Source organism: Pelodiscus sinensis, chromosome 1 (genome assembly GCF_049634645.1).
Source record: "Pelodiscus sinensis isolate JC-2024 chromosome 1, ASM4963464v1, whole genome shotgun sequence".
In the NCBI taxonomy this organism is placed as follows: Eukaryota; Metazoa; Chordata; order Testudines; family Trionychidae; genus Pelodiscus; species Pelodiscus sinensis.
Genome location: NC_134711.1, coordinates 143,937,101 through 143,958,941, shown reverse-complemented (window position 1 = coordinate 143,958,941; position 21,841 = coordinate 143,937,101). Strand labels below are relative to the sequence as shown.

At 47.4% G+C, this 21,841-nt stretch overlaps 1 protein-coding gene across 3 annotated transcripts in view; it reads right to left on the bottom strand.

Annotated features, from left to right (window-relative positions):
• B4GALT4 (beta-1,4-galactosyltransferase 4) overlaps window positions 1-21,841 on the bottom strand; it is a 60,265-nt gene that overhangs the window by 22,537 nt on the left and 15,887 nt on the right. For 2 of the 3 annotated variants that reach the window (XM_075905862.1, XM_075905865.1), the window contains exons 2-3: window positions 2,713-3,199; window positions 501-733 (exon numbers count right to left, since the gene is read on the bottom strand). In XM_075905862.1, coding sequence (XP_075761977.1) covers window positions 501-733; window positions 2,713-2,983 — 504 coding nt within the window. In that variant the 5' untranslated portion in view covers window positions 2,984-3,199. Of the gene's footprint in view, window positions 1-500; window positions 734-2,712; window positions 3,200-15,007; window positions 15,080-21,841 lie in introns of those variants that run through there. The other variant, XM_075905874.1, reaches the window with a different exon arrangement.

Genomic DNA, 21,841 nt, shown 5'->3' with positions numbered 1-21,841 from the left:
TTCCTGTGTATGATTTTGAAGGCTCTAGCTGGATCAAGGACATTTTCTATAGAAGATTTCCTTCTTTATCAACAATAGTCCAGATTCTCCTGTATTAGCATCAGCGTGAGCCCCAAATGCAGAAGGATTGTTGGCTGCCAAAGCCATTTTAACACCTTAACAATTAGACTGGTTCTGAGCAGGCTGGATGGCACGGTGCATAAAGCACAAGAGACAGCTAGTAAGGAGTAAGTCTGTCCTGAAGCTCGCAACACTTAACACAGGCAAAACTGTGTGGGTGTTAGCGAAAGTGGAACATTTTTAAAGAGCTTCTCTAATTCAGACAGAATCTCTGAGAAAGGGAATGCCAACGTCCTGTAGCCAAGGAGACAACCAGCTCTGAGGTACCATCACAAAAAGCCAGGAGGTATATCTGTAGGGAAGAAGAGGTTGAGATGCACAGGAGTTAATCTCCCATCTTTCCCAGGCAGGTAGCTGCCTTGCCTTCATGGTTGCCTCACCTGGTGGATTACATAGACACCATAGTCCAGTTGCTGTCTCTGTAGGAATGGGTGGAGGTGCTCCATCAGGTACAACAGGTGCTTCTCTCGATTGCGGTGTGGGATCAGTATGGCCACTCGTTGCAGTGCTAAGCACTCTGCAGGCCGATGCCGACCTTTTGCCACCTGAGAGTTCTCCTTAAGTACCTCTTCCAGTGTGAGGGATGCTTTGAACTTGAGCTTGCTGGAACCTTCTGCAAGAGAAGCACAAGAAGGGTTCTTAATTCATTTTTGATTTTGAGCTAGTTCAATGCCTTTGTGGGAGTGGCTTTACCCTCCAGCATTTATAGATTCCACGGCCAGAAGGGGCCATTCTGACCATTTAGTCCCGTGGTTCCCAACACGGTGCCCGCGGGGCATTTCTCTGCGCCCGCCAAGTGCTCAGGGCTGGTCTGGCCCCGGGCATGTGGCGCATGCGCGGTGCCGGAGCCGGCCCCGGGCGCGTGGCGCACGGTGAGCGCCGGCCCCGGGGGCGCCATGGATTCACCCCCCGCGGCGCTTGGGGGAGGGGGGATGAAAGCGCTAGCGCCGGCCCCGCGGCGCTTGCGGGGGGGGGGGGGGAGAGAGCGCTAGCGGGGGGGGGGGAGAGAGCCGGGCACGCGGCGCTTGGGGGAGGGGGAGGGAGAGAGCGCCGGCCCCGGAATGCGGCTATGGGGAGGCCCCACCCCCCCGGGCGCCCGGCGGGCGAACGGCCACGCCCCCTGGCGCCCGGCAACCCCAAATGGTTGGGGACCACTGATTTAGTCTAACCTTCCGTGTAACGCAGGCCACAGAATGGCATGAGAAGCATGGATGCAATCCCAGATTCTGATTTATCTTACTTCCCAGACCAAATGGAATAGAAAATGCTACAAAGGCATTGCATGGGTCTGGAAGCGAGTGGGTACCTGGAGTTGCTTAGCATTTATTCACTTGAAGAAGCAATGTCAACGATGTATAAAAGGAGTCCCACTCAATCAGAAGGAGAATCATGATTTCAAAGGGAGGAACAAGTGTGGAGAGATGAGAGAGTAGGCAAGCAGGGAATCATCAAGGCTTTAACCATAGACGTAGAAGGATGTCAATGTTTCAGGGTCAGGCTGTGGGGCTGACAGACTTGTCAGGCTCCTGAGTAAAGTGTGTGGGGAGGGCGTTGACACGACTCCATGTTCCAGGAAAGGGCGGGATCTCAGACAGAAGGGGCGGGGGTTAGGCAACCAACCCACTGCACTACTTGGAGGATGCCACAACCCCTCCAGACAGCCCTCAAAGCTTCCTGAGGCACACCGTGCAGCACTCCAGCAGCAATTTAAAGGGCCCTGGGGCAACAAAGACTTTTCTGAAATGACATTTCATTTCCACCAGAATTTTCACATCTGCCATGGAGATGGAAATAGGAAGTGTATGGGTTGTGAGGAGGAGGACAATCTCTTACCACAACAGGGGGTTCAACATAAAAGAACGAGGAAAAGAAAATGAGCAAAACAGTGGATCTGCCAAGCAAGTCAGGTAGGGGCAGAGGCCCATTTCTTTCTAAATTATCATTCTGGAGCTCAGCAAGATGCATTTCAGAAGATGGGCCATACTCCTCAATTATTGCAAATTTAACAGATTAAACAATGAAAAGCACAGTATGGGACCTATAATGAGACCAGTAACCAGGTACTTACAGTTGCCAATGGAACACAGTATCCAGATATCAGACTGGTGTAACTATTTCTGATGGGTTTTCTGTTCCCCCTGTCTTACTGGCTGCCATAGCAAGAAAATACATATGGGCCAGACTAGTCTCATAGGCAAGTAGGAAAGCCTTTACTCCATCCCCTTGAAGTGTTTTCATGGTGGACTTTTGTTAGTTTTTCAGAATGAAGGCAGAGGGACAGCTATGTAGGTCACACAGGAACTACCAGATTTAGTTTCATTCACCTGGCCAAAGCATCACCACTGGGCATGGCGTGGACCCAACAATCTCCCCATAATGTATTAAACTGTCTTACACATCTCCTTATAACTCTCAGTATTTCTAGGGTGAACTGATACCTGTTGAGAGGTTGCTGTTTATCTGTTATGAAACAGGCACTAGCTTTGAGTTTAGTTCACAGGAAAAGCACCTGGGTAAAGGGTAATCAGAGGAGAATCAAGGAGTCAGTAGCATATTTAATTCATTAAAGGTAATGAAGAGTGAGCCACTTACGCAGGTAGGGAGAGAGAGCAGGGCAGTGACTCATGGTGGACTTCACTGTGGGAACTTCCATAGCTGACATGACCTTCTTTTGTTGATTCTCCTTCTCCAGCATGGCTGCCTTCATGAAACTCTCCTCCAAGATCTTTACTTTGGAAGTCTCCTGTATGTTATCCACAAGGTAACTAGAAGTAACCCATGCCACCACCATCATGCACAAAGTAAAGAGCAGCAGCAGCTTGAACTTGTAGAAGAGATGAAGGATGGCAGAGCTCAAGCCCATGGCACTCCCTTGTTTGCAAGCTGCTTCCTCAGCAATGTTTCTGATGCAGCTGTTTCACCATACACCTCAGAAGGCTGACAATAAAGGATTCAGAAGGAATGTCACAATCAGGCAGTAAGTTGGGAGATAGCAAAGGCTGTCAAGCTTCCTGTTTCTTTGGAATTGATGGAGTTCTGTTAGAGTGGTTGTTGGAAGGCAAACATCATATGACTTGCCCTAGTCCAAAACAGAGAAAAGAGGTTATTTTATACTCCCACAGCTGCACTGCAATGCACCCCCACCCGAATTCTCTAGAACAACATGGATCACAGTGGTGCTAGCAGACAGCAGAGAGCTGAGAACCAAAGCACTACAAAAAGCACATCTAGTTGGTAGGGCACAAGACAGTATGTTAAGAAATCTAGGTTTTATTTCAGGCTCTCCTACTGACCTGTTGGGAGGGTTGGTCTATGACAAGGGCTATTACCAAACTGTGGAATGTACATATGTATGTATGTATGTATGTATGTATGAATGAATGAATGAATGAATAATTTAATAAAGGGGAGGTACAGGAGGTAATTCCAGTTGGCAGGAGCTGCAGAAGAGAAGACTCTGGCACCAACTCCTTACAATGATGAAGCAGTGGGAAAAGAAAAGGTAAAGGCTGGTGCTAAGAGAGGGGAGGGGAGCAGTGAAAGATAAAGCCAGTGATACAGGTTGGATCAAACATGGACAGTGTTAAAAACAGGCCTGGTTTACACTAAAGCTGTGTCTACATTGGCACCCTTTTCCGGAAAAGGGATGCTAATGAGACACTTCGGAATTGCAAATGCCGCGGGGATTTAAATTTTCCCCGCGGCATTTGCATGAACATGGCTGCCGCTTTTTTCCGGCTCGGGGCTTTGCCGGAAAAAAGCGCCAGTCTAGACAGGGATCTTTCGGAAAATAAAGCCTTTTCCTGAAGATCCCTTATTCCTGGCCATATTCAGTCAGCAACCTTCTGTATGATTCGGAGAAGACTGATATTGTGCACAGCAACGTGGATGAAGCAGGGGAGCTATTGTAACTGACATAACAGTACACCTCTGTTTGCTCATCTCCAACAAAGTATTGTTTGAGCCCTGACACCACATTGGACCACCTCTACCTCCCACCTGCAGGATTCAGTGGGAAGGGAAAGTTGCATTCTCTCCTGACAAATAGGAGGTGCCGAAAACATGGTTACTGTGTGAGGGGCCCTGCCCTGCTGCCATGCCTGCATTCCCTTCCCACCAATAGGTTCCTGTAGGAAGGGAAAGTTGCATACTCCCAGTAAATGGAGGGTGCCAGACACGCAGTCACCACATCAGCCCCAGTCCTGCCATGCCACCGCCATGGACCCCCCCTTGCAAACGCAGACGTTTGCCTAGCTGTGGAAGCTGCTATTTGCAAACTCTGTATCGCACATGATTGCAAAGTGGAAGCAAAAGTGCATGCCCTGACCAGTCCCTTATCATGCTGGCCACCAAACTGAGTCCAGCATCTCCCAGATCTCTGTGGTGTACCCGCTGCACACTGGGTGCTTAAAAGCATAACATTGGACTTGGACATAACACATGCCTATTGTCTTGGATAGATGTCCCTTTATGCTAAGTGATTAGGTTCAATGCTCCACAATGCATCTCCTTATCGTGATGTATGCACACCCTGTCCAGAGGGGTGCAGGTAACAAGGGGTATGGATGTTGCCTGTTCAGATGTAAGGCCGTCAGCGACCTGAGGTATTGAGGCCTATTCGCTTGGGTCAGTAGTGTAGCCCTTTAGTTATAGGGCGGCACAGCCTAATGGCCCAACTCAATAACACAGCCCTGGTGTGCAGGGCATAGCCTGAGGGCTACAGTCAGTAACACAGATGTGGGGTGCAGAGCAGCACAGCCTAATGGCTAGAGTCTCAGGGGATTGGGCAGCCAACTTTACTGAGCCCCCATCCAGGACCCTGTCAGTGGGGGAATGATCCAGCATTTGCTCAGCGGGGAATCCCACTGTAACAAGCTGAGCTCACTCAGGTGGGAGATACCACTTGTGCACCCCTCTCTGGGTCACTTCCTACCAGATCTGGCATTGGGGTGATCCTCACGGTTTCTAGGTCCTCCCTGAGATTCCACCAGCTCTGAAGTCAATGTAGTCTCCCTGGTCTCTGGCTCCCATCATCAGGATCCATCGCTGGGTTACCTCTGGAGCTCCTATAGCAGGTTCTTCCCACCAGTGTCCAGCCCAGACTGAGCTGAGCTGCTCCCTTTTATACTGCCCCAGCACTTGCAGCATGTCCAGTCTGGGTAGAGGAGAGGAACTTTCTCTGCCCACAAAGTTTTAACCCCAGTGCAGGGTACACAAACCTCGTCACACTCCTATAACAAAAAGTGAAGGGCAGACTTTCCAGTGGATGCAACAGCGAGCCTGCTGCACACCTCCTCGCTCCCCTGGGTCTGGCTCCTCAGGCTGTTCAGCTATCACACATCCCAAAGGTGAAAACATAGTAGGTATCACATGTTCAGTGAGCAGATGCAATCTGCCTGCTGGATTAGTGCATGATTAAACGATTGAAGGACAATGCTACTGTAGAAGATGTGATCAGAGCATGAGGACAGAAACAAGAGGGACTGCAAAGTGAAGACACAGGAGAATGTCCTGACCGTCATGTCAGGGCTGATAACAAACACGGTGGACTCACAAGACAGCCAGATGGACAGGTACCCCCTCCAACTCAGTATAACCCACATTCCCTCCTCACCAAGTACCACAGACTCCTCGCCCAGGTGCACTAGAATGTGGGGGTGTGCGGAGGGATGCAGAGTCAAGGGCAGCCTCACACTCAACCTCAGGCATGTGTCCCGGAACAAAAGGGCTGTCATTCTCATACCCATGTGATTGCTGAACAGGGGGATTGCAATATGCTGCTTTCCTTTCTCAGCTCCCTTCCACCTGAGGTTTCCTCCCTGAACTCCTTTTCTGTGTCTGCTTGTGTTCCCTACATAAAAATGTGTGATTTCTCAACAACAGTATCTTTACTGCTTGTGTTGCATGGGGAGGGGTGGGTTACAGGGTTTACAGGCAAGCATTCTTAATGCAGGGAACACCTCATTAAAACAATACACACGATTGTCATATCGCTGTCTGGCCATTCACAAGCTATTTTTCAAAGTCTTGCTGATTTGCAGTGCCCTCGATGTGCTCTCCTTATTGCCCTGGTGTCTGGCTGCTCATAATTAATAGCTAGGCAATCTGCCTCAATTCCCCACCCTGGCATAAAACTTTCCCCTTTGCTTTCATAGATACTATGGAGCACACCACAGGCTGCCACAACAATGGGAATGTTGCTTTTGCTGAGGTCTAACCTAGTCAATAAACTGCAAAACCTCTTTAAATATCCAAAAGCACATTCCACCACCATTCGGCACTTGCTCAGCTTGTAGTTGAACTGCTCCTGACTGTGGTCTAAGCTGCCTGTGTACGGCTTCATGAGCAATGGGACCAAAGGGTAGGCTGGCTCTCCAAGGAACACTATTGACATTTCAACGCATCTGATGGTCATTTTCTGGTGTGGGAAGGAAGCTCCTCTTGCAGCTTTCTGAAGAGACCAGAATTCCTAAAGATGCGTGTGCCATGCACCTCTCCTGACCTTCTCACATTGATGTTGGTGAAACAGCCCTTGTGATCCACCAGCACCTGCAACACCATTGATAAGTTTCACTTGCGTTTATGTACTCTTTGGCAAGGTGGTCTGGTACCAAGACAGGGACGTGCGTTCTGTCTATTGCCCCACTGCAGTTAGGAAACTCCAGCATGGCAAAAACCCTCCGCTATGTCCTGCATGTTTCCCAGAGTCACTATCCTTTGGAGCAAAAGGGTATTTGGCTTGGCTATTTGGATCACAGCAGCCCCCACTGTAGATTTCCCCACTCCAAACTGATTCCCAACTGACTGTCTGGTATTGCAAGCTTCCACAGAGCTATTGCCACTCGCTTCTCAACAGTCAAAATGGATCTCATTCTGGTATTGCTGTGCTTCAGGGTGGGGGAAAGCAATTCGTAAAGTTCCAGGAAAGTATCCTTACGCATGAATAAGTTTTGCAGCCACTGCTGATTGTCCCACAGCCACATAACTATGTGGTCCCATCAGTCTGTGCTTGTCTCATGCCACCAGCCCCCTGCTCCTGTCCTCTGGCCAGACACACACCAGCTCCCTGCCCCCTAGCCTGACACCCACCCACCCTGCTCCTGCACCCTCCCCCTGGCCAGACACCTACTTTAGCTTACTCCTGCACCCTTACTTCCACTCACATTCAGCACCCCCATCCCTATCCCACTCACTGGCAGCTCTGACCTGCACATTGGACCTATTTTTGGCCCCACCCCAGAGCTTGGGAACAGGGCACAAATTCCACTAACCCTGGAACCCCAGAACAATTAACCTGGCCTGAGACTTTGAGCCTCAGTTCCCCGTACCACAGGGCTGGAGTACCAGGGGACTGAGGTTTTTGAAGGGGTTGTTTTTTGCTTCTCACTTGTGTGGTCCCTGACTGATTTTTCTGTGGGACAGTGGCCCCTGACCTAAAAAAGGTTCCCCACTGCTGCCATAAATAAAGACAATGTTGAAACCTTCTCATGTTGGACGTAATATTTTACTCTATTTAAAACTGAAGCCTGGCCAACAAGCCCCCAACATTTCTGAACCCCCCTTTCACCAATCCTGTGCCCCTCATACACCTTAATCCCCTACTCTGGGCCCCTCATATCCCCACATCCCCAGTCCCCTGCCATAACACTACTGCTCCACCCACACTCCAAACCTGTGCCCTGAGCCTATCATACACCCAAACTCCTGCACGCCTACATCCCTACCCCTGCCATAAGATTGACAGAAAACAGCCTGAATACATGCATGAAGCTGATTTGACTAGTTATAATGTAAACTTCAAAGAAATGTGTGAAAAGATGCAGCAGCAGAAGTCCTATTAAAGTGAGTACAATGGTTCATTTATGCCTTTCGTAAGCATCATGCCAATTATGAATAATATGAAGTTGTATGTTTTCAGTCATGCAAATGTGCATTCTTATACGGCTCTTTGTTGACCATCTGTTCTGAATTTTGATGTAGTTTGGCTCTTGGTTTGAAAAGGTTGCTGACTCCTGCTCTACAGGCTCTCTGTACAGCTCACCATTACAGGGGCTAAGCTGAGTTTCCTTGGGTTTTTCATTGTCACATTTTCCCCAGAATCCCATGAGGGAATGCATTAGAACATTTGGTAAAATGTGTGAACAGTGCAAATCTTTGCAATGACCTCTGAGAACAGGAATAACCAGTTTCATTTGTTTTCCATTTAGAGAGAAATAAAACCTGCACAAAGAGCCAGTTACATAGAAATAATTCACTGAGTCATTGCTGATCACCTTCAAAACATTACAGATTGAAATAATCGAGCTCAGTACAAACAAAGTTATTGATGACCATAGCTTTGTGGTCATTATAGAGCAGAAGATACAAACAGCAGTGCTGTACCTAATATGGGGCACTAGCTTTGAACTAGTGCACTAAAACTAGAATGAAGGCACAAGTGGCAGGATGGACTGGCTGCCCAGACAGTACTGTACTTGGGATAGGTAGTGTCTCTGCTACTTACATTACTGTGGCTACATTGCTGGTTTTAGTGCATAAGCTCACTCATATCTGGTGAGGTTATGTCTATGCTTGGCTTCCCACTGACCTGAAAGAGGAAACTCTCCCTAACGCTCCTTCGTGGGTGGGCTTGGAGCTGCTCAGCCTCACCCACAGGAAGTAGAAGGGAGGGGCAGAGACTATAAAAGCAGGGGCTGAGAGCCCAGTTAGAGCCCAACAGGCAAGCAAGTCAAATGCTCTCCCTGGACTCCCCAGAAGGAAGGCACATCTACCCTGCCCTAGGAGAGACAACTGGGTTGGACTGCCTGGGCTGTTGCCAGACCCCGAAGACAGATCACGGCCAACCCTACCACCGCCAGGCGCAGAAGACTGGCCAAGGGGGTCAGGGCCCCTACTGGGCTCTGGAGATTGGGCTGCGCCACTGGGACTGCTGAGTGACCCAGACCCAGAGTCCCATGGACACTGTGCCAGTGCCATCATCCCCAGAGGACACTGAAGAGCAGTGGATGAGGCAGACAGGCCCACAGGGACAACTGAGAAGTGGCCCAGGGAAAGCTGACTTGGGGGTGTCTGAGAAAATGGAGGTCAGCTGGGCAGCATGATGCAGTCTGGATCCCCTGCTGACCTACTGAGCTGGTCGGCGTGTTGTGATCAGGAACCCCGCTGACCCAGTGGCAGCCCATGTTGCTACTGTTACGGCCCTGGGCTGAGATGCAGTGGAGCGGGTGGGCCTGCGTCTCCCCCTCCCCCCCTGCCACTGCACACCTTGGGTGGCAGGTTTCCCCTGTACGGAGAAAACCCCTGTGCTTGTCGGCTCCAGAGCTAGGAGACCTGACCACTGTGCAGCTCGCAGACAGGCCTGAGCTTAAACCATTTGAACTGTGTGTTGTTGCCCCACAAGGCGTGGTCCTTATAAATTCTTACTTAAACTGTTTGTTGTCCCATCCTGCATCAGGCCTGGGCATACCTGAACAATTGAACAGTTGTTTGTGTGCCTGCCCTGCCCCATACTCTAGGCCCAGGCTTAAAGGGGGCCTCTAACTGGTTATTTACAAGCCTGAGCACAGAAGTGGAGGACTAAGCCAGGTCGGTTAAGTCTACTTCAGTGCTCACCAACTAGTAGATCAGGAACTACCGGTAGATCTTGGAGCCTCTGACAGGTGATCCTGACTGGTTTGGCCAGAAAGCTATCAAGCGCTGGCACTTCCATTGCCCCTCCTCCCACTGTCATGCTACTCCTGCCCTCTGCCTTGGAGGTGCACCCCGGGGAACCTCCTGCTTGCTGTGCAGGGTGTGGGAGGAATAAGAGGGGGAGGTGCTGATGTCGGAGAGTTCCTCCTCCCCCCACTTCTGTACCCTATCTTTACATAGAGAGAAGGGGGTGGAGGGAGCTCGGCAAAGCAAGATTTCTCTCTCTCTCTCTCAACCCAACACATATGTGGGGGAGGGTGTTGTTACTACTTTTACTGCTTGCAAAGTGTGATATTTTTGGTTTTGACTGCTCTGTGCATTTCATAATTTCATTTCTCTCTTACATTTAATTTAATTCGTTGAGTAGTGCATTCTAAAATGCCTAACCTGTTGTGGCTGGAGGAATTATACCTGTGGTCATTGCTGCTCCTGGAAGTGGCTGGCATGTCCCTGCAGCCCCTGAGAAAGGCAGAGCAGGGGGTCTCCACATGCTGTCCTTGTCTGCAGACACCACTCCTGCAGCTCCCATTGATCACTGATGGGGAACCATGTCCAGCAGAAACAGAGGGCTCAGTGCCTGTAGAGGAGGGCAGCACGTGGCACCGTGGAGCCATTGCTGTACATGTTAGCTGCTGAATTCTTTGGCCCAAGACTGGAGCCTGCACCCCAACCCCCTATCCCAGCCTGGTGAAAGTATGTAAGGATGAAAGAAAGGAAATGGAGTCAGCAGGGTGAGGCCTCGGAGAAGGGGTGGAGCAGGAGCAGGGCCTCGGAGAAGGGGAGGGAAGGAAGTAGGACATGGGTATGTGAGTTTGAGGTAGATCTTACATTGCACTTAAATTGAAAAAGTGACCTTGTGGTTACAAGGTTGGAGACCTCTTGTCTACTTGATCTGTAAGTTACATCTTCAACTAACACTGATAAGGAAAACAAGAGGTGGCAGCTAACGGTCAGCACAACCTTTTCATCACAGGAACTCAAAGCCCTTTACACATTAAATCCCCCAGAATCCTTGTGAGGTTGATATCTTGAGCCCCATTTTGCAGATGGGTAAACAGGAGCACAGATGGGGAAATAATTTACCCAGGGTTCCCACCGCCACTTATTAACAATGTATGGAAAAGAAATCAGGAGACCCCAAGTTCTAGGCACTGCACTATCAAGCAGAGAATACTTCCCTCACATTTAAGGTGCTAAGTCATAAAAGTAGCTATTATTATAGTATCTCAGCTGACCTCCGCCCTGTGCATACTGAATTACAACTGAAATACTACATACTTTAGTGATCAGCACATGGTTTTACTTCCACAGAACAATCAAGAGGCAGAGTCCAAATTTATTTTTCCTGGTACTGCCTCAAGAGCTAAAATTCTGGACTGCTGAATCCCTGTTGCTGGTGACGAGGCACATGCAGAGAAGTTTCTTAGGGTATGTCTACACTACAGCACTAATTCGAACTAACTTAGTTCGAATTAGTTAATTCGAACTAAGCTAATTCGAATTAGCACATCTAGACTTAAAAACTAGTTCGAATTAGCGTTTTGCTAATTCGAACTAGCATGTCCACACTGAGTGGACCCTGAACCGGGGTTAAGGATGGCCGGAAGCAGTGCCGGCAGGGCATCAGATTAGGACTTAGAGCGTGGAGCTGCTGTCTCAGGCTAGCCGAGGGCTGTGCTTAAAGGGACCCGACCCCTATCTGGGACAGACAGTTCTCAGGGGTTCCCCACTTGCAAAGCAGTCCTGGCTTGGAGTGCCCTGAGTGCCCACACTCGGCACATCACAGCACTCAGCCATCAGCCCGGCTGCACTTGCCGCAGGCTGCCATCTGGAGGGGGGGGGTCAATCAAGGGGCTTCGGGAGAGCTTCCACCCCAAGGAGCTCGCAGAGCCAGCCCAGTCCTCCCCATCGGGGGCTCATACCCCATTCCTCCCTCACTTCCTTCCACTTACCCCTCCCTAGCCCCCTTTCCTGATGTACAAAATAAAGGACACGTGTGTTCAAAAATAGAAACTCTCTTTATTGAACAAAACTCGGGGAGACTGGGAAAAGGAGGTGGGAGAGGGGAAGCGAGAGGGTGGGAGAGGGGAGGGCAACTAAAATGATCAGGGGTTTGGAACAGGTCCCATATGAAGAGAGGCTAAAGAGCTTCAGCTTAGAAAAGAGGAGATGAAGGGGGGATATGATAGAGGTCTATAAAAGCATGAGTGGTGTGGAGAGGGTGCATAAAGAAAAGTTCTTCATTAGTTCCCATAATAGAAGGTCTAAAGGACACCAAATGAAATGAATGGGTAGCAGGCTTCAAACTAACAACAGAAAGTTCTTCTTCACAAAGCAAATAGTCAACCTGTGGAACTCCTTGCTGCAGGAGGCTGTGAAGGCTAGAACTAGATCAGAGTTTAAAGAGAAGTGAGATAAAGTCATGGAGGTTGGGTCCATGGAGTGCTATTAGCCAGGGGGTAGGAATGGAGTCCCTGGCCTCTGTTTGTGAAAGGCTGGAGATGGATGGCACGAGACAAATGGCTTGGTCATTGTCTTCGGTCCATCCCCTCCAGGGTCCCTAGTGTTGGTCGCTGTTGACAGACAGGCTACTGGGCTAGATGGACGTTTGGTCTGACCCAGTATGGCCATTCTAAGCTCAGGGCTGAGGGTCAGGGGTCTCAGTGGATCACCTTGATTTTCATGCCAACCTACTCCTGGGTGGCCAGGCTGGCAGCTATCCTGCCCTAGACGGCCACTTTCCTGTGCCTAGTGTGGAGGTCATGGATGAGGTCCACGATGTCTGCACTAGACCAGGTGGGCGCCCACCTCTTGCGGACCCGGGCAGGCTCCCGGGAGCCGCCAGCCTGGTCCCGGGAAGAGGCAGAGGGCTGGGTGGCAGCGGATGGCCGGCTTGAGCCGTGCCAGCTGGGGAGGGCTAGCCTCCCACTAGTTCGAATTAAGTGGCTACACAGCCCTTAATTCGAACTAGTTAATTCGAACTAGGCATTATCCTCGTAGAATGAGGTTTACCTAGTTCGAATTAAGCGCTCCGCTAGTTCGAATTAAGTTCGAACTAGCGGTTTGCATGTGTAGCGCCTATCAAAGTTAATTCGAACTAACATCTGTTAGTTCGAATTAACTTTGTAGTGTAGACATACCCTTAGGGTGCCAACCTTGAAGCATGGGAACATTACCACAGTGGCCAAAAATGCAGCCTCCATGAGCATTTGCATTGCTGTCAACATTCTCTGAAAAACATTTTACCTCATTTAACAACACATGGAACATTCTTTTGGTAAAATAATTTTCCTCAGAAACATCCATCAGTTCCTCACTCTCTCTCTCTCCCCAAATCCATGAAAAGTCTTCCACACTAACCCCAGTTATGTGGGATGATTGGCACAGGCATTGTCACGAGAGAGGTAGCCTGCTATGGCTACAAAATTCCTACTCAGTGCAACAAGCAACTTTTTCCTATCTCTTGTGACTCAAGTGGCCTGTGCAGAGGGAAAGAGGGCACAAGAACCATGCACTGCATTCCTCATTCACTGTTAAGTCTCATCTAGTGTAGACACTTGAATTTGAACAAGTTGAAGCACAAACAATTCCTCGATAGCCTAAATGAATTGGCTAAGTTTGGGCAAATATCTGTAGTGATTGCTAAAATCAATTCAGCTACTCCACCATGTGTGTGAATTAGGATCTTCAGAGCTTGGCCGTGAACGCCATCTTGCAGTCCCACCACATCAATGATATGGAGGGAGCCTCCAGTGTGAGTGTCAGTTTCGACATCATCCCGCAGGCCTCTTTCGAGGACATGGTGATGGGGAACCAGGAAGCCAGCGTCCCAGCCAGCTACGATGAAACTACTCTGTGCTCCAGCGCCTTCAGGTGTGGCCGAAGGCCCTGGCTCTGCAAGGAGCTCCACCAAGGGAATCCTCTGGCCCCAGGGGCTGGGGCATTGGCCAAGAGTATGACATATGGCTGCATGAGCAGAGGAGGAGGCATCTCCCAGAATTTTGGCTGTTCTGGGGAAGCAGGGACATTAGAGAGCAGCCCCCATAGCTGGGGAGAACGGTAGGCTTCTGAGATTCCTTTGGTGGCACCTGGAGGACTTTGGTCTCCATCTAAGCTCCACTTTCCCAGCAAGATCCTGAAGAGCATAGTGGTGGGCTGGGTAAAGGAGATCACACAGTATCACAACGTCTACACCGACCACCGGGTGATCCATTTATACAGCTGGCTCTGTTTGCCAGCCTCCCTGCTGCACGACCCGGCCCTGCACCACACGCTCCACAACATGATGAGCAGGGCTCGACAATTAGGGCAATCTATTTGCTGGTGTGGCCGTGCACGCGCAGCACGGTCTGTGCATGTGCAGTGTGCCAAACCGCGCGGCTGGCGAGCGGGGCTCACCACTGCTTGTCAAGCCCTGATGATGAGGAAGCTCTTCCTAAAGTGCATGACGCAGGGCTGGGGGGGGAGGGGCCTACAGACTGTGGTGTGGGAGTGTTGCGCTGTCCCGGGGCCAGCTGCACCTGGGTCCCTGAGCTCAGTGCTAGCGTGACCAAATGAGGAGCTGGCTGCTGGTGGGTAGGTGGCCCCCAAAATGGACTGGCCACCTCACATGCTTGACATGTGGTTGGACATTAGGAAAAAGTGAAACGCTGGAATAAATTGCCTAGGGAGGTTGTGGTATCTCCATCACTGGAGATATCTGAGAGCAGGTTGGATAGACATCTATCAGGGATGATCTAGAGATGGTGCTTGATCCTTCTGTGAAGGCAGGGGACTGGACTTGATGACCTCTCAAGGTCCCTTCCAGTTCTAGTGTTCTATGATTCTACTTGTACATTATCCCCACCATGGAGGTTGTGTGGAGAGCCTTGCCCCACACCTCTACTGTTCACTGAGCGTCCCCATTTTGTCTCCCTTAGCATGAGCACACTAGAAATCTACCCCGAAATTAATGCCCACTAAAAACATCCTTCACTCCCAGCCTCCAGTAAACACCACAAGTTTACATATCTTAAGTCAGCAAACCACACTCAGATTGCTAGCTGACAGGCCCCTCTTTGCCCCCAAGCCATGTCCTGTACAATTCTCCTCCCACCCCACATTAAGTCAGACATGCCCAATCACAAGCCTCCATTTCTACCTCTAGATACCCTTGGCTACAAATCCGTTCTCAATAGTTTTCTTTCTTTAGTGCTACCTTCAGGTGTTGCTCAATCCAGTGATGACTGAGAAGCTGATCTCCATCAATGCAATACTCCCTCTCCTTCCATGCCCCAACGAACTAGTTCTCCAAAACACTTGACAAAGAAACAACAAAGAAATATGGATTTCCAGAGGGTCAAAGAAACAGCATTCTTGGTTTAACCTTACAGGGAACTGAGGCTCGAGTTTCTGACAAAATATCAGTCTTAAATTAAGCATATTTAGGACATACAGATTAACAAAGCAAGTTTTCAGGTTAAGTATCCTTACATTTACTTTCTATATGTAATGATTTTTCTTTTGCAACTCGTATCTTAAGATCTCATTCTCTAAACAAACAGATTAAAAAAAAGAGCTCAAGAACTTAATTAGTCTATAGGTAGGAAAGTGGGAAATTACAAATATGTGTCACTGGTTGGGACCCCATCTCTAATTGCCTGAACCTTATAGGTGCATATTAGGGAGCTTTCCCTTCTCTCCCTCCCCTGGTTCTTATCACAGACAGACAACAAAAGTTCAAAGTACAGGCATGTTACAGGGGTTAGTTTCAAGCAATCAGAGGTTTTTTCAAATGTTTTAGAATCATAGAACACTAGAACTGGAAGGGACCTCGAGAGGTCATTGAGTCCAGTCGCCTGCCCTCAAGACAGGACTAAGCACTGTCTAGATCATTCCTGACAGGTGTCTGTCTAATCTGCTCTTAAATAACTCCAGCAATAACTGATCAGCTGTTTGTCGGCTCAGTGCAGCAGCCATGTAAATTTAAATGAAGCGGCGATTATTTAAATCGCCGCTTCATTTCCCTTTGCCTACAACCCTCATCTACATGGCTCCGTCGATGGAGCCATGTAGTCTAGACACAGCCTACGTTAGGCACCATCCATCTTCTTGATGAAAATCCAAACAAAGAAATCATTAAGCACCTCTGCCATTTCCAAGTTTCCTGTTATTGTTTCTCCCTTTTCACTGAGCAATGGGCTACCCTGTCCTTGGTCGTCTTCTTGCTAATATACTTGTAGAACATCTTGCTACCCCTTATGCCTATAACTAGATTTAGCTCTTTTTGTGCCTTTTCCTCTCTAACCTTGCCCCTACATACCTGTGTTGTTTGCTTATATTCACCATTTGTAATTTGCCATACTTTTTTATGACTCCTTTTTTTTTATGTAAGATCTCCCTGTTGATCCAAGGTGGTTACCTGCCATACTTTTTAATCTTTCCTATGCAGTGGAAGAGTTTCTTTTTAGGTTTCCCTCCTCCTTAGCAAATATAATTATACCTATAATATACTTCCTCTATTTTAGAGATGTTAAAATGCATTTATTTCTGTAAATGTGTATCTGCTGACATTTTCAGTGGTTACTCATTTGCATGCGGGGGGGGGGGGGCATGTGGGGAGTTGGCTTAAAAGTTGGCTCCCCACACGTACCAGCTCCCACCTGCCCCTCCACACTGCTACCTCTGATACTGAAGCAGCAGTACAGGGAAATGGGAGGGCAGTCAGCTTGTCAGGAACTGGTATGCGCTAGGGATGTAACAGTATAGTCGATTACCCGATAAGCAAAAGCTTATAGGTTAATGCTATAGACTACATGCATTTCCCTCTCCCCCTCTCCCTTCCAGTCAATTTTTAGCAGGCTGGACAGCAACCTGACTCAGTCTTGGCTTGCAAAGGGTCCGGGACCTAACCCTGCTGCAACTCTGCATTTAAAGTGTATTAGGAGCCAAATGGGCAGACAGCCTGCCTCAGTCCTGGCTTACGCTGGGTCTGAGACCTACTCCTGTTTCTGCTCTGCTTTTCAAGTGTATTAAGAGTCAGGTGAGCAGGAAGCCCAGCTCCGTTCTGGCTTGTGCTGAGTCCAGGAGCTCAGACACCCCCCTAGACAGGGACTGCTGCCACCCCGTGCTGCTGCCTCTTTCTCAGAAGCAGCAGCACAAGGCGACAGGCAGCCAGTCTGGCTCACTGCGCTGACCAGCTCCTGCCTGGCACCCCGCGCTGCTGCCTGTGATACAGTGGTTGCCAAACCCGCCCCCGTAGACTATAGAATAGTTGACTAACCAATAAAACTTCATGAGGTTACTTGACTATTCAATGAACCGATATTTAACATCCCTAGACGGCTTGAAGTCAGCTCCCTGCATGTACTGGCTCTTGCCTGCCTCACCTCTAGGGCCGCTGCTTCTATATCAAAGGGAGCAGCACAGGGCGGCAGGCAGCTTTTAAGATGGCTCCACTCGCGCACCAACTCCCGCCTTCCCCTGAGCCCCAATACAGAGGTGCAACCATGAGGGTTAACTGATGAGTCCACGCCTATTGGTTAATGGTGTACATGGATACACGTTAACATCCCTACTCTATTCAGTTATGTTTTATTTTGGAGGATCATGAGTCTGGGGGCTTCGGTACCACCCCTTTTATATCCGAAGGAAGGAGTGAGGCTGTGCTTTACTCATGGACAGATATTTCTTTGGCCTTTTAGCTGGGTGGGTTGATTTAAATCATTTTTGAAAAAACATTGATTTAAATCAAGTTACCAAAAAAGCTAAGTCTGACTGTGCTTAATTTTGGGGTAAACCCCACTGAACTCACTGGCACTTCTGTTTTTTGAGAAAACAAGTATACAATGGGTTCCCTGGGAAAAGCTGAAGTATACTGAAGTAAAATAGGGAATAGACTTATGGCATCACCATTATAGTCTGTGGTCATGATCAGGGCTTGCCGAACTGCAGCAAGCCCCGTTCGCAGCCGCCGTGTCCGGCGATCTGCACATGTGCAGATCCGTTCTGTGCATGTGCAGATCGCCCGAACCCGGCTCTTCCGGGTTGTAATCTACTCGCCATGGGCAAGTAGATTACATAGTTTGTCGAGCCCTGGTCATGATGTTCCAAAATAAGAGCATGTCTTATGTATTATAATATAAGAAAATGACTCTCAGTGGCAAGTGGCAACTTGAGATTCCTCTTGCTGCATGCAGTGTTCTGTATTGTAAACTTGAGTTATAGGTTCTAAATTTAGTTAACTAATTATCTAATCCTTATGGCTTGTTTAAACTAAACCTTTTTTTCTAGCAACATACAACACAGCAAAGAGCTTGGGAATTTACTTGTCAAATCACACTTATACTAAAAGGCATAGAGAGAGTCTTAAAGAATGATGTATTGCAAATTGAAGTATTTAAGTTATTAACTAGTTGACCTACTCAGCCACATCCCACAGTTTCATCTACATCATTTTCTCCCAATAAGCTGGGCTGCTTGGCACCATGTGCAGCTGGGCTGCTTGGCGCTCAGCTAGGGCAAAGTGCCGCAACAACTGGGCTCCATGTGACGCTTGGCTCCGGCTCAGCACCGCAGCTTCTCCGTCAGCAGGGGCACATAACAGCCTGCAGGAGCTGGAATCACAGCCATGGTGAGGTTGCCCCAGTAGGAGCAGCCTCACTGAGGCCACAACTCTAGCCGCGGCACACCCGGTTATGTGCTAAGCCACTCACCCTGCTGCTGCGTGGGGAACCCTAGTGGGGAGGTCTTAGTAGCTGGGAGCATGACCTGGCAGTGTGCTGTGGTCCAGCAGGCAGGGGTTTGCAGCTGGCGGTTGGTTGGAAACCGCTGGACTAGAGCCATTAATTCATTTTTACAAGACTGTAAGCGTTTGTGTAGCATGTTCGCAATGAGATGTAACTGTAACTTTTTTTAAATGAAAAATTTAGTATTTTATTGATTTTTAAATAAAAAATAAAAAATCCTATTTAAATTAAAAATATCCGATGTTTTAATTTTTTTAAATAATCCTTATTCACCTTTCATTTTAGTGTTTTTATACCTCACTCTCATCCCCTCACTCCTCTCAACTGGCTACTTGACCTTATTTTGGGAAAGGAGTTTGAGGCAGGACTGTCCTTCAGGTGCTTGGTTCTATATTACACTCTCACTTTGCTTAAGAAAATAAGAACATAAGAACGGCCATACTGGGTCAGACCAAAGGTCCATCTAGCCCAATATCCTGTCTGCCGACAATGGTCAATACCAGATGCCCCAGAGGGAGGGATCACAACAGGTAATCCTCACGTGATCCCTCCCCTGTCACCCACCTCCAGAGAAACAGAGGCTAGGGACACCATTCCTACCCATCCTGGCTAACAGCCATTGATGGACTTAACCTCCATGAATCTATCTAGCTCTTTTTAAAACCCTGTTAAAGTCCTAGCCTTCACTGCATCCTCTGGCAAGGAGTTCCACTGGTTGACTGTGCGCTGAGTGAAGAAAAACTTTCTTCTGTTTGTTTTAAACCTGCTATTAATTTCATTGGTGACCCCCTACTTCTTATATTGTGGGAATATGTAAAAAACTTTTCCTTACTGTATTCACTTTTTCCACACCAGTCATGATTTTATAGACCTCTATCATGTCCCCCCCTTAGTCTCCTATTTTCTAAGCTGAAAAGTCCCAGTCTTTTTAATCTTTTTGCATATGGGACCCGTTCCAAACCCTAATCATTTTTGTTGCCCTTTTCTGAACCTTTTCCAATGCCAATATATCTTTTTTCCAGATGAGGCAACCACATCTCTATGCAGTATTCAAGATGTGGGCATACCATGGTTTTATATAGAGGCATTAAGATATTTTCTGTCTTATTCTCTATCCCTTTTTTAATTATTCCTAACATTCTATTTGCTTTTTTGCCTGCCACTGCACACTGAGTGGATGTTTTCAGAGAACTATCCACAATGACTCCAGTATCTCTTTCTTGAGTAGTTGTAGCTAACTTAGTCCTTATCATATTGTATGTATAGTTGGGATTATTTTTTCCAATGTGCATTACTTTATATTAATCAACATTAAATTTCATTTGCCATTTTGTTGCCCAATCACATAGTTTGGTGAAGTCTTTTTGAAGCTCTTCACAGTCTGCTTTGATCTTAACTATCTTGAGCAGTTTGGTATCATCTGCAATTTTTGCCACCTCACTGTTTACCCCTTTCTCTAGATCATTTATAAATAAATTGAATAGCATGGGTCCCAGGACAGACCCTTCAGAGATCCCACTAGTTACCTCTCTCCAATTGGAAACCTTACTATTTATTCCTACCCTTTGTTTCCTGTCTTTTAACCAGTTATCAATCCATGAAAGGACCTTCCTTCTTATTCTATTATAACTTACTTTGCTTAAGAGCCGTTGGTGAGGGACCCTATCAAAGGCTTTCTAGAAATCTAAGTATACTATATCCACTGGATGCCACTTGTCCAAATGTTTGTTGATCTCCTCAAAGAACGCTAGCAGATTAGTAAGGCCTGATTTCCCTTTACAGAAACGATGTTGCCCTTCCCTCAACAAATTATATGCATCTACGTGTGCGACAATTTTATTCTTTACTATGGTTTCAACTAATTTGCCTGGTACTGACATTAGACTTACCAGTCTAATTGCCAGGATCACCTCTAGAGCCCTTTTAAAATATTGGCATCACGTTAGCTATCTTCCAGTCTTTAGGTTCGGGAGCTGATTTAAAGGATTTAAAGGACAAACCACAGTTAATAGTTCAACAATTTCCCATTTGAGCTCTTTCAGAACTCTTGGATATGGTCCCGGTGACTTGTTACTGTTAAGTTTATCAATTTGTTCCAAAACCTCCTCTAATGACAATTCAATCTGGGACAATTGCTCAGATTTGTCACCTAAAAAGAATGGCTCAGGTTTGAGAATCTCCCCAATATCCTCAGCCATCAAGACTGAAACTAAGAATTCATTTAGCTTCTCCGCTATGATTTTATCATCTTTGAGTGCTCCTTTAGCATCTCAATCGTCCAAGGACCCCACTGGTTGTTTAGCTGGCTTCCTGCTTCTGATGTACTTAAAAATATTTTGTTATTACTTTTTGATTTTTTAACTAGCTGCTCTTCAAACTCCTTTTTGGCTTTTCTTACTATATTTTAACACTTAATTTGACAAAATGTATGCTCCTTTCTATTTTCTTCACTAGGATTTGACTTCCACTTTTTAAAAGATGTCTTTTTATCTGTCACTGCTTCTTTTACTTGGTTGTTAAGCCACGGTGGTACTTTTTTTGTTCTCTTACTGTGTTTTTTAATTTGGGGTATACATTTAAGTTGGGCATCTATTATGGTGTCTTTGAAAAGTTTCCCTGCAGCTTGCAGATATTTTACTTTTGTCACTGTACCTTTTAATTTATTTTTAACTATCTTCCTCATTTTTGTGTAGTTCCCCTTTCTGAAATTAAATGCTAGTGTTGGGCTGCTGAGGTGCTTTTCCCACTATAGGGATGTTAAATTTTATTACATTGTGGTCACTATTTCCAAGTGGTCCAGTTATATTTACCTCTTGAACCAGATCTTGTGCTCCACTTAGCATTAAATCAAGAATATACTCTACCCTGGTGAATTCAAGAACCAGCTGCTCCACGAAGCAGTCATTTAAGGTATCAAGAAATGTCATCTCTGCATCCCGTTCTGAGGTGACGTGTACCCAGTCTGTATGGGAATAGTTGAAATCCCCACTATTATTGAGTTTTTTATTTAATCTAATCTCCCTTAGCATTTCATAGTCACTATCACTGTCCTGGTCAGGTGGTTGATAATATATCCCTACTGCTATATTCTTATTATTGGAGCACAGAATTACTATGCATAGAGATTCTATGCAACATTTAAGGTCATTTCAGATTTTTACTTCATTTGAGTCTACATTTTCTTTCATGCATAGTGCCACTCGCCCACCAGCATGACCTGTTCTGTCCTTCCGATATATTTTGTACCCTGGTATGACTGTGTCCCATTGATTATCTTCATTCCACCAAGTTTCCGTGATGCCTAT